Source organism: Aristolochia californica, unplaced genomic scaffold (genome assembly GCF_029961685.1).
Source record: "Aristolochia californica isolate CCGP_79_NKW_82.1479 unplaced genomic scaffold, dmAriCali1.0.hap1 SCAF_10, whole genome shotgun sequence".
Taxonomy (NCBI): domain Eukaryota; kingdom Viridiplantae; phylum Streptophyta; class Magnoliopsida; order Piperales; family Aristolochiaceae; genus Aristolochia; species Aristolochia californica.
The window spans coordinates 26919683-26934303 of record NW_027181771.1 but is presented as its reverse complement, the minus strand read 5'-3'; the positions used below and the strand labels follow the sequence as shown (position 1 = coordinate 26934303).

At 38.8% G+C, this 14621-nt stretch overlaps 1 protein-coding gene across 1 annotated transcript; it reads left to right on the top strand.

The window, feature by feature from the left end:
* Positions 1-6892: 6892 nt before the first annotated feature.
* On the top strand, positions 6893-9326 carry LOC137943014 (uncharacterized). Its single transcript, XM_068788715.1, has 4 exons — positions 6893-7345; positions 7448-7986; positions 8504-8635; positions 8870-9326. The coding sequence occupies exons 1-4, from the start codon at positions 6893-6895 to the stop codon at positions 9324-9326; spliced, it is 1581 nt and encodes a 526-aa protein (XP_068644816.1).
* Positions 9327-14621: the final 5295 nt, after the last annotated feature.

Genomic DNA, 14621 nt, shown 5'->3' with positions numbered 1-14621 from the left:
GAACCGCCATCTCCTTGAGGTTGCTCGAGGCCTCCTCTGTTCCATGAAGGTACCCTACTTTTATTGGCCACATGCAATACTTACGGTATGTTTCCTTATCAATAGGTTACCTTCATTTTTACTTTGTCATAAGATTCCATATTCTATATTATTTCCTAGTCAAGACCCATTTCTCTTCCCATAAAGGTCTATGGGTGTGCTTGTTTTGTTCATTTCACATATCCTTTGAAAAGTAAAATTTCTCCTCATTCTATGAAGTGCATTTTCTTGGGTTACTCTCACACCCAAAAATGTTATGTTTATTATAATCCTACCCTTTGGCAGTTACTTGTGTCTAGGGATGTGACCTTTTTTTAGGACACCTCATTCTATTCCTTGAATGACGATCCTCCAGGTCTTTCATTGCCTTCTACCACTCCTCATCCAATTTTGCCCTCTAATGCTGATGTCACTATGCCCCCCGAAGCATCGGCCGACACCACACCTATGGAGTTTTCGGATCCTACCAAGTTAAGTCCTCTTCCCTTATTCCATTTGGTCCACAGTTTGATACTCAACCCATTGCTCTAAGAAAAGAACCTTCTACTTGCATTACTTCTCACCCTCTCCAACTTTATGTCTCACCTTCCATTGTCTTCCAAATGTTATCAGTTCCTTGCATCTGTTACTTCCATCTCTATTTCGCATTCCTATCAGGAGGCTTTGAAACATCTACGATGGAAGGTAGCTATGGATGAGGAAATGCAAGCCTTAGATGAAAATCAGACATGGAACTTCGCACCGCTTCTAACAAGTAGGAAACCAGAGGGTTGTAAATGGGTTTTTATCGTCAAACGTAATTTGGATGGGTCCATTGCTCACCTTAAGGCCCGCCTCTTCACTAAAGGGTCCATTGCTCTCCTGTTGCCAAGTTAAACACAGTAGTATCCTGTTATCTCTTGCCGCTAACTCTTCATGGCCCGTGTATCAACTTGATGTAAAAAATGCTTTCTTAAATGGTGATATACGCAAGGAAATTTATATGATTCCACCACCTGGTTATTTGGTTGAGGGGGAGTCCATAAGCCGCTTAAAGAAGTCATTATATGGGCTCAAACAGTCCCCTTGGGCCTGGTTTGATAAATTTAGCCAAACACTACTACGGTTTGGATTTCGTTGGTGCTCAGTAGATCATTCGGTATTTATTAAAGATACCTCAAAAGAAAGATATTATTGGTTGTGTATGTTGATGATATTGTTTTAACTAACAATGATGTGAATAGCATACAAGAAGCCAAAAACATGATATGTCATGAATTTAAAACTAAAGATATTGGACTTCTAAAATTATTTTCTGAGCATAGAAGTTCTTCGGTCCAAGTATGGGATAATATTATCTCAGAGAAAGTATGTCTTGGACCTCCTCGAAGAAACGGGAATGATGGGGTGATGCCCAACTAACACACCAATGGATTCGAATATTAAATTATGTGCAAGTTCTGATGAAGTTATTGATATTGACAAATATCAAAGACTTGTGGGTAAACTTATCTACCTCGCGGTAACTAGACTAGACATATCATATGATGTAAGTATGGTGAGTCAGTACATTTATAAACCACAACTTACCCATTGGCAAGCCTTGGAAATAATATTACCATACTTAAAAGGAGTTCTAGGAAGAGGATTACTTTATAAGAAAAATGGTCACTTCAACATTAAAGGTTTCTCATATGCAGATTGGGCTAAATCATCTGATGACAAGAAGTTCATTTTTGGATATTGCACTCTTGTTGGAGGGAACCTGGATACATAGAGAAGCAAGAAGCAAAATGTGGTTGCAAGATCTAGTGCAAAAGCAAAATATAGGGCTATGACTCACACAGTCAATGAACTCCTATGGATCCGGTCCCTTTTTACCAAATTAAGATTTTATAAAGGAGGTTTTATGAGTCTATATTGTGATAACCAAATAGCTATTCATATCACTTCAAATCCGGTCTTCAATGAAAGGACCAAACACATTGAGGTGGACTACTACTTTATATCGGAGAAATCTCAAGCAAGTATAATCTCCATCAAACATGTTTCATCACAAGAGCAAGTAGCAAATATTCTTACTAAACCAATTACGTCTAAGATCTTATCTTTTATATGTGGTAAGCTTGGTATTTATGATATTTTCTCTCCTCTAGCTTGAGGGGGAGTGTCACACATCCAAGGAAGAAAGCCCACATGTCCAAGAGGTGGCATATAGGTAAATAAAAAGACTTTTCATTAAAATGGCATGAAGATGTAATTACTAGTCTATTTATGTCTCTCTTCTTGTAATGTTGTAGCCCTAAGGGCATAGTAAAAACTATATATAGAGGCCCTTGGCTAAGACGTAGAGCATTAAGTTCTCTCCTGACTTCTCAATCTCGTCCAAACTCTCCTCCCTTCTCTTGGAATCTAATGTCTAAACTCTCTCTCTCTTTTGTATCTTCATGTTTTTTTCCTCTACTTCTTCTCCTTCTCCACCCCCTCTTTCGTTCAAGATCAATATGAAGGAGTTCTAAATTCTACAGTTATTAAAATTTATTTTGTCCCTATTAAAAATCAATTGGCAGATATTTTTACAAAGCCATTGGGATTTGACCGTTTCTCTAAGCTTCAAGGAGAACTAGCCATGAGTAACCCACCTTGATTCACTTCGGCTGAAAAACTTGAGCTTAATACACACATCCCACAATTATAGTGCCAAAAGAGTGAAATGGAAATCAAAACATCACATTTCAGGCACTCTGCAAAAGTCATTGATTGAATGATCAATCGAAACAAAATGATCAATCATTCACAGTGCGAATAGAATAGATGAAGAATCACATTCGAATTTTTAACCTATTTCTTCATCCCAAATCATTCCAAAACTCATTCCAAATATTTTCCAGAGCTCCAGTGACCCCAAAATCTCTATTCCATTTTCTCTTTTGAGAGATTTATCTTCAAATCTGAGGCTAAAACCCTAATTTCTTCAACTTTCTCTAAAAAACTGAACCTAGCAAGATGGTGAGAAAAAAGACCATGTCAAAGAAGAAGACTCTGAGAAAGGAGAATGATGTCTGTGAGAAAATGCCAAATTGGAGGGAGTACTTTCATACTGAGACTCAAAGAGAACGTTATTTCTCTACTTTTTGCCCCAAAAGGGTCATTGAACCGACAAAAATCAATATTTCCTTTTGTGAAATGAATATAGAAGACTTTGGAGAGCTCTTCCAACCTTACAAAGGCTTATTGGAGAGAGTTTTACACAAACTTAGAAATTGAGAAGCTTGGGCCTCATAGTCTAAAGATTTCTTCCTATGTGAAGAAAACACCCATCTCTATTCAGACTCTTGCTTTGAATAATCTCCTCGGCTCCACCATCATGAGCATGGCGAGATATGTAAAGGAAAATTGGTCGGACGGATCTCCATGAGGACCTCCCTCAGAATATACAAGATGCAATCTTCACTATCTTTGGACAGACACTACGTAGCTCCTATAAGGGACCTCACTATGCCACAATGAGTCGCCATAGAGATAATGACTCCTGTATTGACTCCCAAGAAGGGAACCTTCTCTCGGCTCACAACAACTGATATTTTTTGGTTGATGGCTATCTTCCAGAAGGTCCCTTTGGATTACGGGTACTTCATGGCTAGTAGAATGGCTGATATTGTTGTTAATTCGAAGGCGGACAGTCTACCATTTGCATAAGAGATTATTGACATCCTTCTCTACAGTGGCGTATACCGTATCCATGGACATGATGAGGAAGATGTCCATTAGTGAAATAAAGGATGGAAATTTTGGGTTGTTGCCAAATGGCATGGACAATAAATCCAAAAAGAGAAGATACCCAAGGAGTCAACCCCGCAACCTACCGCTTCCGGAGAAGAGATGAGTTTGGAGTCTCCTGTGGATTAGTACAAGTTCACAAAGAGGAAAAGAATGGAAAAAGGTACTTCATCATCCACTGGTTGGCTCTCCACTATCGGTACTCAAGTCGAAATTATGTCCAGCCTCAACGAGATGAAGACACGACTGCAGAGGATCGAGCAGCAATTTGACACCATCCACATCCAACTTCCGCCTCCCGCTTAGTCGACCTTAGGATCCTTCTATTTCTTTTCTACTCCTAGTGTACATGTCTTTTTGTGACTTACATGTATGTATTACCTTTTATACATGTACACATCATTGTAATCATTGGAACATCTTTTACGATATGGTATTTGAGCCACTTTTTGTTCTATACTAAGCATTTAATTTCACTATCTTTTTTTATCTTTTTTAGTTTGAAAAAAGGGGGAGAAGAAAACATAGGGAACTTGGATAAAAAAGACCTAGGCACTCATAAAATTGTGCTTAAAAGTATTAAAACAAACTATGCAAATTAAGGGGGAGCTTATGATAAAATTGAATATTTATTTAACTCCTGTTGAATTTTTTGGAAAAGAGAAAAACTTCACTAACTTGATGTAATTTGAGTACAATGAGCCTTTATTTATAATAGATGGAATAAGTAGAATTCAATTACAGTTAAACTACCCTTATCCCAGTTACATCCAAAGTTAAACACTAAAAGATAAGTTCTAGAAAAATTGAACAATTGAATATAAATAGAAGACTAACATAACTAAAATACCTTTAACTGAAAATCTTCTGTGAGACCTCCATCCCAAGAGACTCTTCTTAGACTCCACCATATAAATTTTAGCTTTATGAGACTTCTTACTGTGAGAGTCATGTAAGACTCTTCCATACCTGCTCTTCAACACTCCCTCTCAAGCTGGAATTTATAATTTTAGCTTGCAATAAAAAGGATTTTTGGTCTTCAAAATTCTTTTGTTGAAAAAAAAATCTTCATGGATACAAAAACTTCATCTTTATGTGAACTTCATCTTTTGTGCTCCCTCTTTCTTGAATATTTTGGTCACATAAAAATTACCACGACATGGGGAACAAAAAACCTTTTTCTTATACTTCTTCTTCTACTTCTCCCTCTCAAGCTGGGGATAAAAAAAATATAGAGACCCAACTTGGACAAAACACAATATGGGAGAAGAAAATCACTCCTAGTCATACGACAAAGCTCCAAATACTAGTCAAAATGTTCATAGTCTGAAATGTTACGATATCTTGCATTGTAATTTAGATAGAATTTTTAATTATAATTGTTGTAAATTTTGGATTATATAAATAGGGTATTTAGAGTAGGCATTGTATTGGGCCCATGGGCCAGTTTGTAATAACCTCTTAAAACTAAGCTTAAATAGCTAATGAAGAGAGAGGAAGGCAAGAGAGCATTTTCTGACACTATTCATCTTCTCCAACGCCGTCCTCTTTACCGAGAGTCTAGAGAGTGCGACGCTCTCCGTCTGGACTATTCCGTCAGTCCCGTGAGGTGGTGGTGGTGGTTTTGTCCACTATCGTAAGAGTTGAGAGCTCTCGCTGTACCGTCGGCCTATTGTACAACAAACGTCATCTTCGCTCCCGAGAAACCAGAGCGTGAACTATGGCCGCTACTCTATGGTCTTGCTTCACCGTTGGGAATCCTTCTTGACATGGTATCAGAGCTTGCTCCGTCCAAAGAGTGATCAAACCACCTCCATCCAAAGAGATTTCCGCCCGACGAACCTCTGTCCGACGACTCAGAGTTCGGCAAAGCTCTCAGGGGTGGTAAAAAATAGAGTCTAAACTCGAGGGAGTGGTTGGAATCTCTGTCCGAGCTCTGAGGAGTGTCCCTCAACAGAAAACAAGCTCTGAGGAGTGTCCCTCGCTGGAAAAGGAGAACGGAACAGGTGAGTTTTTTTTTTCGACATCGGCCGGCCATTTGTTTCCTAAGTTTGGAATGCAATTATTTGCATAAGGTAGTAACTGTAATTTTCAGAAACTGTGGGGGAAGATTTGGAATTTTTGAAACAGTGGGGGCAGATTTGGAATTTTGAAAATGTGGAGCAGATTTGGAATTTTTGAAACTATGGGGGCAGATTTGGAATTTTTGAAAACGTGGGGGCAGACTGGTAATTCTGAAAGCGTGGGGATAGATCTGGAAATTTTAAAAATGTGGGGGTAGATTTGGAATTTTTGAAATTGTGGGGGTAGACTTGGAATTTGTTGGCCGCGGTGTGGTATTTCTAAAACTCTCAGCAAAATTTTGATCTTAACGTGTCAATAGACAAGTTAGATTTTTCTCCTATTCGGTTCACAGGTAAGAACTAGAGTGCTTGGGAATTTCAATTCTGGCTATTTGTCATGGGAAAAGACTTATGAGGTCATATTGATGGGAGTGATCTGGCACCTTGCGATGCTGAAGCGTTGTCAAAAGGGACTACCATGGATGCTAGAGTCATGACCTGAATACTTGGATTCATTGAACCTCATTTAGTCCTTAATCTAAGGCCCTAAAAAACTGCAGTAGATATGTGGAACTACCTCCAAAAGGTTTATCATCAAACCAGCACGGCGAGTCGATTTCAAGTCGAATATGAAATGGCAAATTTCACACAAGGAGGCCGTTCCATTGAAGAATATTTCTCGGGCTTCCAAAATCTGTGGGCAGACTACACTGATATTGTTAATGAGAATGTCCCGGTTGCTACTCTCTCTATTGTTCAAGTCATACATGAAACCATTAAATGGGACCAATTCTTGATGAAGCTACGTCCAGAATTTGAGATTGCTCGATCACATCTGATGAATCATCATCCAGTGTCATCACTAGATGCATGTTTGAGTAAACTTTAGAGGGAAGAGCAGCGCCTTGCTACTTAGACCGGGATGGAACATCGAGTCTAGACTGATATCTCGGTTCCAGTGGCTTATGTAGCACAAGGGAAAAATAAAGGTCAGGACATGAGTTTTGTTCAGTGCTTCCACTACAAGGCATATGGTCACTTTTCTCGAGAATGCCCCAAGAAGTCTTGTAACTGCTGCAAGAAGTCGGGACATCTCATCGCAGCTTGCCCAACTCGCCCAGAAAAAGAAGAAGAATACAACTTATCATGCCTCCACTGGTACTTCTAGTTCTGCAGCATTATCGATTGTCATCCCCGTCACTGCACTTCTGGTATCTCCAGTACCTGTAAGTTCGACCACTCTCACTCCTGAAATGGTACAACAGATGATCATATCTATTTTTTCTACTTTTGGTATCTCAGGTAAGCAGAAAATCTCTACTCAGCCATGGTATTTTGATTTTGGTGCCTCTAACCACATGACCAACAATGTAATGTCTCTTTCAAATGTCAGAAAGTATAATGGCAACCTGCACATCAACACTACTGATGGCAGCACTCTGCCTATCAGTGTTTTTAGTGATCTCTCTCCTTCTTTAGCAGATGTCTGTGTGTCCTCTAACCTATCGACAAACCTTATGTCTGTTGGTCAACTGTTTGATAAAAATTGTAATGTTTAGTTTTCTCGTTCTGGCTGTGTTGTGCAGGATCAAGCGTCGGGGAAGGTGATCGTGAAGGGGCCTAAAGTGGGCAGGCCATTTCCACTTAAAGTCTTTCTATCCACCTTTATTCCATGTTCTCTTGTACTTTCTTTTGCCTGTAATGTTGTTGGCTCTGGCACTAAGATATGGCATAAACGTCTAGGCCACCCAAACTCGGATGTTCTTCGTATATTGTTTAAATCGGGTTTATTAGGCAATCAAGACTGTACTTCTCTTGATACTTATTTTGACTATTCATCATGCAAACTTGGCAAAAATAAAGTTCTACCATTTCCTCATCATGCCTCACATGCCTCCCACTGCTTTGACCTTATTCATAGTGATGTCTGGAGAATTGCTCCTGTTGTCTCACATGCACAAAATAAGTACTTTGTCACCTTTATTGATGATTTTAGCCTATTTACCTGGGTCTGCTTCTTACAGGCTAAGTCTAAAGTTTTTGTCGTTTTTAAGAGGTTTTTTGCACTCATTGAAACACAGTTCGTTGCTCACGTTGAAGTACTACCCTCTGACTCTGGAAGCGAGTACATGTCGGCTGAATTCTAGGAATTTTTTCAAAGCAAAGGCATTATTTCTCACTGTTCTTGTCCCTCGACACCACAAAAAATGGCGTTGTTAAGCGAAAAATTGTCTCCTTCTTGATATGGTCAGCACCCTTCTCATTGAATCATTTGTTCCTCCTCGGTTTTGGTGTGAAGCTCTCTCTACCTTCTTTCCTTTAATCGACTACCTACCCTCTCCTACCTTGCATCATGTCTCTCCATTTGTTAAATAATTTGGTTATTCTCCGTCCCACACTAATCTTCGGACGTTCGGTTGTGTTTGTTTTGTGCATCTACCTGATCATGAACGACATAAACTTACAGCCCAATCAGTTATGTGTGCATTTTTTGGGTATGTCGTTTCTCAAAAGGGCTATGTTTGCTATAATCCCTAGGTGCGTCGAGTCCGTGTTTCTCGGAATGTGGTCTTCTTTGAAAATCAATATTTTTTTCCCTCTCAAGTTATACTGCCTTCTGCATCTTTGTCTAGCCTGTAAAGGTTTGATGAGCCTCACCCCACTGCATCGCTACCCCCTCCCCATTTTGACCTGGCGCTTGCTCCTGATCTTCCCTCTGCTCCTGCTCCCATCACTCGTTGCATATCCACGAGTCATTCTTACCCTCCTGCCAGGTATGGTTTTCCCTCCCCTGTATCACTTGCAACTACTTTGTCTTCTATTTTCATTCCTTCTGGCTATAAACAAGCTATAGCACATGAATGTTGGCAAAAGGCAATGCGAACATAACTACAAGCGCTCGAAGAAAATCACACTTGGGACATTGTGACTTGCCCTCCTACTATTCGGCATCTTGGGAGTAAATGTATATTCTATGTCAAGTTGTGGTCAGATGGATTGTTGGATAGGTACAAAGACAGCCTTGTGGCCCTAGGGAACCGACAGGAATATGGGATTGATTATGAGGAAACATTTGCACTGGTTGCCAAGATGACCACGGTCCGTACTATATTAACCATTGCAGCCTCTCAATCCTGGTCGCTGCATCAGATGGATGTGACGAATGCCTTTCTCCACGATGACCTTCAGGAAGGTGTATACATGAAGCTCCCTTGGGATATGACTACCTCCTCTCTTGATCAGGTTTGCAAGCTTCGTCGTCCTCTGTATGGGCTTAAGCAAGCCCCTCGGGCTTGGTTTGAGAAATTCCGTGGCACACCTATTCTCCACAGGTTTACACAGATTCAATATGATTCATCTCTATTCTATCATAAGTCTGCCATAGGCATGATCATTCTCCTGGTTTATGTGGATGACATCATTCTTACTGGCACTGACTTTAGACTGATTACCAAGTTGCAGTAGGGGTTACATGCCACCTTTCATATGAAGGATCTTGGGCAACTCACGTATTTCTTAGGGCTAAAGGTACATCACAAACTCACTAGTATTTTCTTAAACCATCATATGTATATTCAAGATCTTATTACACTCGCTAGGTTGGAGGACACATCTTTTGTGGCTACCCTTATGGAGGTCAATGCCAAATATAGAAAAGATGAAGGGACTCTCTTTGAAGATCGGACTCTCTATTGTTGTCTGGTAGGGAGTTTTATATATTTGACCACTACTCGTTCGGACATCTCCTATGCAGTTCATCAGGTCAATCAGTTTATGTCATCTCCTCTGTACCTTCATCTTGCGGCAGTTCGATGTATCATCTGCTATCTGAGCGGGTCCTTTCCTCATGGATTATTCTTTTCTACCAGCTCTAAGCTTCGACTGGTGGCATACAGTGATGCTGATTGGGCAAGGTACCCCGATACCCATCGCTCTACTATAGGCTGGTGTATGTTTTTAGGGGATGCACCGATTTCTTGGAAATGTAAGAAACAGGACCAGGTGTCTAAGTCTCTACCGAAGCCGAGTATTGCGCCATGTCTACTGTGTGCTCTGAAGTTATTTGGCTCCGCGGTCTTCTTGTTGAGCTTCAATTTCCTCAGACCTCCCCTACACCCCTTCATGCGGATAATACGAGTGTTATTCATATTGTGGCCAATCTTGTTTTCCATGAGCGCTCCAAGCACATTGAGGTTGACTGTCACTCTATCCACAACACTTTGTAGTGCCGGGTAATATCTTTCTGTACATGTCTTCGGATCTTCAAGTGGCTGATGTCTTCACCAAAGCATTGTCTCAACCACGGCATAATTTTCTGGTTGGTAAATTGTTGCTGGTTGACTCACCAGCATCAATTTGAGGGGGGATGTTACGATATCTTGCATTGTAATTTAGATAGAATTTTTTATTATAATTGTTGTACAATTTGGATTATGTAAAAAAGGTATTTAGAGTAGGCATTGTATTGGGCCCATGGGCCAGTTTGTAATAACCTCTTAAACTTAAGCTTAAATAGCTAATGAAGAGACAAGAAAGCAAGAAAGCATTTTTTGAGATTGTTCATCTTCTCCAGCGCCGTCCTCTTCGCCGAGAGTCCAGAGAGCGCGACGCTTTCTGTCTGGACTATTCCATCAGTCCTGTGAGGTAGTGGTGGTTTCATCCACCGCCGTAAGAGCTGAAAGCTCTCGCTGTACCATCAACCTGCTGTCCGACGAACGTTGTCTACGCTCCTAAGAAACCAGAGCATGAACTCTGGTCGTCGCTACTCTGTGGTCTTGCTTCACCGTTGGGAATCCTTCTTGACTTGACATACACTCTTCACAATTTTAAAGGCAGAAAAACAACCCAATTGTAGGGCTTAACAAAAAGACTACTCACTTTTCAAGGGTAGCTCAAACACAAATCACCTCTTGGGTGAAGAATAAAAGACTTGACTCAAGATGGATGTTGGGCACACTCCTATACTTTTTAGGTAATGGGTCTAGTCATTACTTTGAAGTGATGAAAACACAACGGTAGATCTTAATAAATTTGACCAAGTATAACTTTTTTGGGGATGTCCACAATTTTTTGAGTTCAAGCGTAAGATACACAACCAAGTAACAAAAATGCAAAACTTGAAAATAACATTGAAGCAAGATATGGCATACCTTGAATGAGCTCATCATAGAGTAATTAAGTTTGACCAAAAATATCTAATTAGAAGATAAATTTAGCTAAAAAACTCTGATTTTAGGAGAAAACAAAACTCAATTCATGTCAATGCATAAAGAGATTTTCAGCAAAACTGACCTTAGGTACTTCTGATATCCATATCTCCAAAAATACAGCTTAGAATCACAAATTGTTTATTGACCAAGAAAATATACTCAAATATATTTAAATTACTATCTAATTTAATAGAAAAAAATTTGTTCTTAAATCTTTTATAAGCTCTTGATTTGCTTCATTCTATAGTTTGACCCTTACCAACTCCAATGTAAATATCTCCTTAAATATAGATAATTGACATGACAGTTGCTCCTTCTGAAACTAAAATTTGATACATTTCATCCAAGTATAAGTTTTCTTTATAAAATATACTTATTTTGAGAGAATGAATCTGATAGATTTTAGACTATTTAATCTTGCCAAATTTAGTACTCTTTCTTCTTTGGCTGGCATAACCGTTAACTCTTCTGATATGCATATCTCCCTCTAGAAAACTCAAATTGAGAATTGGTTGGATAGGTAAGAAAATAGACTTACAAATATTTCTTTTAATGTACAATTCTCCATATAATGTCTTATTTTTTAGGTACAAAATGCCTCGAAAGTTGAAGCTTTCTATTGTTGCTATTACCTCTCTTGTTGTCTGATTTTTGCTGATTCAAATATCGCTTTCTCTTCATAGAAAACTTCAATTGAAAATTTTATTTTTGTATTGTAAAGTAGACTTGAAGATCTTTCTGTCAATATATAATTTTAAGTATTAAAATTTATGTATGGAGGTACGAATGCCAAGAAAATAATGGATCATGGGATAGGAATGGAAGAAAAAGATAGAATACGAACCTAAAGTACTAAAGATAATAAATAAATAAAATTATCACATTATCTCTATGGGTTGACTGAGTCAACTCACAAAAACCGCTTATATACCATGTTGAATTTCTAAAAAAGAGAAAAACTTCACTAACTTGATGTAATTTGAGTACAATGAACATTTATTTATAATAGAGGAAACAAGAAGAATCTCATTACAATTAAATTACTCTTATCTCAGTTACACCCAAAGTTAAATACTAAAAGTCCTAGAACAATAGAATAAGTGAATATAAATAGAAGACTAACATAATTAAAATACTTTTAATTGAGACTCTTCTATGAGACCTCCTTCCATGAGACTCTTCTTAAACTCCACCATATAAATTCTAGCTCTGTGAGACTTCCTATTGTGAGAGTCATGTAAGACTCTTTTATACCCCCACCAAACTATGAGTAAAGAAGTGAATGAGCGTTAATTGGTATATACTCACGTCACAAATCTTTATTTTCAAATTTCCTCCAAATGTGCTTTAGAGAGAAAGAAAGAGAGCCTTACCCATGAAAATCTTCTATCTCTTACAATCATCCTTGCATGCATCATAGTACAAACTCCTTGGTCATTCCACAATTTGCTACAAAGGAGGAGGCAGCTTGAATCTCTCAAGGAGAAGAATCTCTCCAAGTAAGGGTGTGATTGTTTCCCTTTCTTTACATAAATTTGTGAAAGGTTCATCTAGAACCTGTTTATCTAAATAGAAAGACCTAGCTAGAGTTAGGAGGTGTGCCTCCTTCCATTTCTTGAACACAGACAAACCTAGAGATGATTTTTAATTTTTGTATTCAATAAAAATAACTTAAATAATTATAAATAAAAAATATCAAAACAGTAAAATAAATGGTATAATCATAAATAAATTTTTAAATAAATAAAGAGATATAAATATTCAAAATTAATTAAATTAAATTAAATTTTTAGAATAACTACAATTGGAATAATGTAATAAAAATAATTAAACACTAAAAAGCTTTGCAGACATTGCAATCATTATAAAAATTATAAATATTAAATTAACATAGAATAAAATAATAAATATAGAGATTAAAGTTAAATATTAAATCAAATTTAAAACTTCAATCAACGTGAGAAATTAATAATAATAGAAAATGTGAATATTTGATAATATTTCTCACCTGAAATGGCTTTTGATTTGGATTCTAATATAAATTCCCCTTCGAGTACGTCTTCTTTGGATTGTCAAATTCTTGAAACGGAGAGAAGCTCTTGTACGAAGAGCTTGGAAGATCAAGTGAAGCAAGCAATTGCCTTTCTACACGTAAAGACACACATTGACACAGAAAATGGTTAATATATATATCTCAGTGATCCACGCTTGGACTTACTCTTTCCTTTGCCTAACTCTTGCTATTCAGGTAGAAAGTCTCAAGCCTACCATAAAGCGCACAAGCTTGCAGGCACTTTGATGTAAACGCCCCACCAGCATGATTGCAATGCCTAAACAAACAAGGGAGGAAAGAGGCCCATTGTGAACCATCATAATTAGTAAACAAGTGTAAGCTCCGTCCGTCGTGGGTCGTTGGCTAAGGTGAACCCATGAGCTTGACTAGCCTTTCAATAAAAGCTATTTCCTTCCTTAAGACTAGGGTCTCCCTTAAGGGTAGTCGAGAGTAGGACTTTCAGTACCGGATGTTGGGCAAGGTGGTGGTAGGGAAGCTGCAGGTACTAGTATAGAAACCATAAGTGGCTTGTATGCTAGGACTAAAAGCTTTGATACCGAAAAGGATTGATTATTGATGCAAGACGAAAAGGAAGCTGGCTTCCATTTTTTAGTGCACAGAAGCCCACTTGCTGCGCCTCTTGCACGTCAAGCTCTGGTGTTACAAACGCTGTGTACCTAACGTGTGCTTCTAGCTTACCCGCATGGCCACACCAACCCGCGTCCAAGTTAGCATCCTCAGTAGCTGCTGCATGCGGGCACTTGCCACCCCTGTTGTTGCTGCAGTGCAAGCTAAGTGAGAATCATGCCTTAATTGCAAGTTCAACCTCATCCTTCAAGAGAGAGCTACCTATCTTTTGATAGCCGTGAGGTTTGAGGTATCAGTTTTGTTCTGGGTACTAATGATCTGAGATCATTTCCGGATCTAGGACTTTTACTAAGTGAGTCTTGGTAAAGCGCACCTCCCCTCGGCTCTCATGATCCGATCAGTCTAAAAGGGCACGACACGTTATGAGCCAATGATCCTTGACAAAAGCAAGGAGCTCAGTCAAGCAGCGGAAAATTAGCTATAGAGGGGTCTCAGAGAAGAAATCGATTACCCTAAAGAAGTAACTTCACTTCAAACTGGGTAAGGGAAGGCAAGAAAATAACTAAGGTAAGGGACCTTTACCATTTCAAAAGGAAAAGCAGGGAAGAAACTAGCTAGTGCTCACGCCCAAACTAACCTACTTGACAATGTCTGTTGGACTTAATTCCGAAACCTGCATTCCAGCAGCTCCTCGCTGGACAACTAGCTCACAGGGGTTTCGGAGCTGTGTAGCAAAAATTCCTAGCTAGCTGTCTCACATTCTGTTAAATTTAGTATCACATGATAAAGTCGAGAAAATTTAGTATCCCATGACAAGGTCCTCGACTAATGTAACAAAAGAGGAGAGGAAGAAAAAAGAAGAAAGAACTGGGCTAGAGAGATGGAGAGAGAGAGAGAGTATGGAAGACG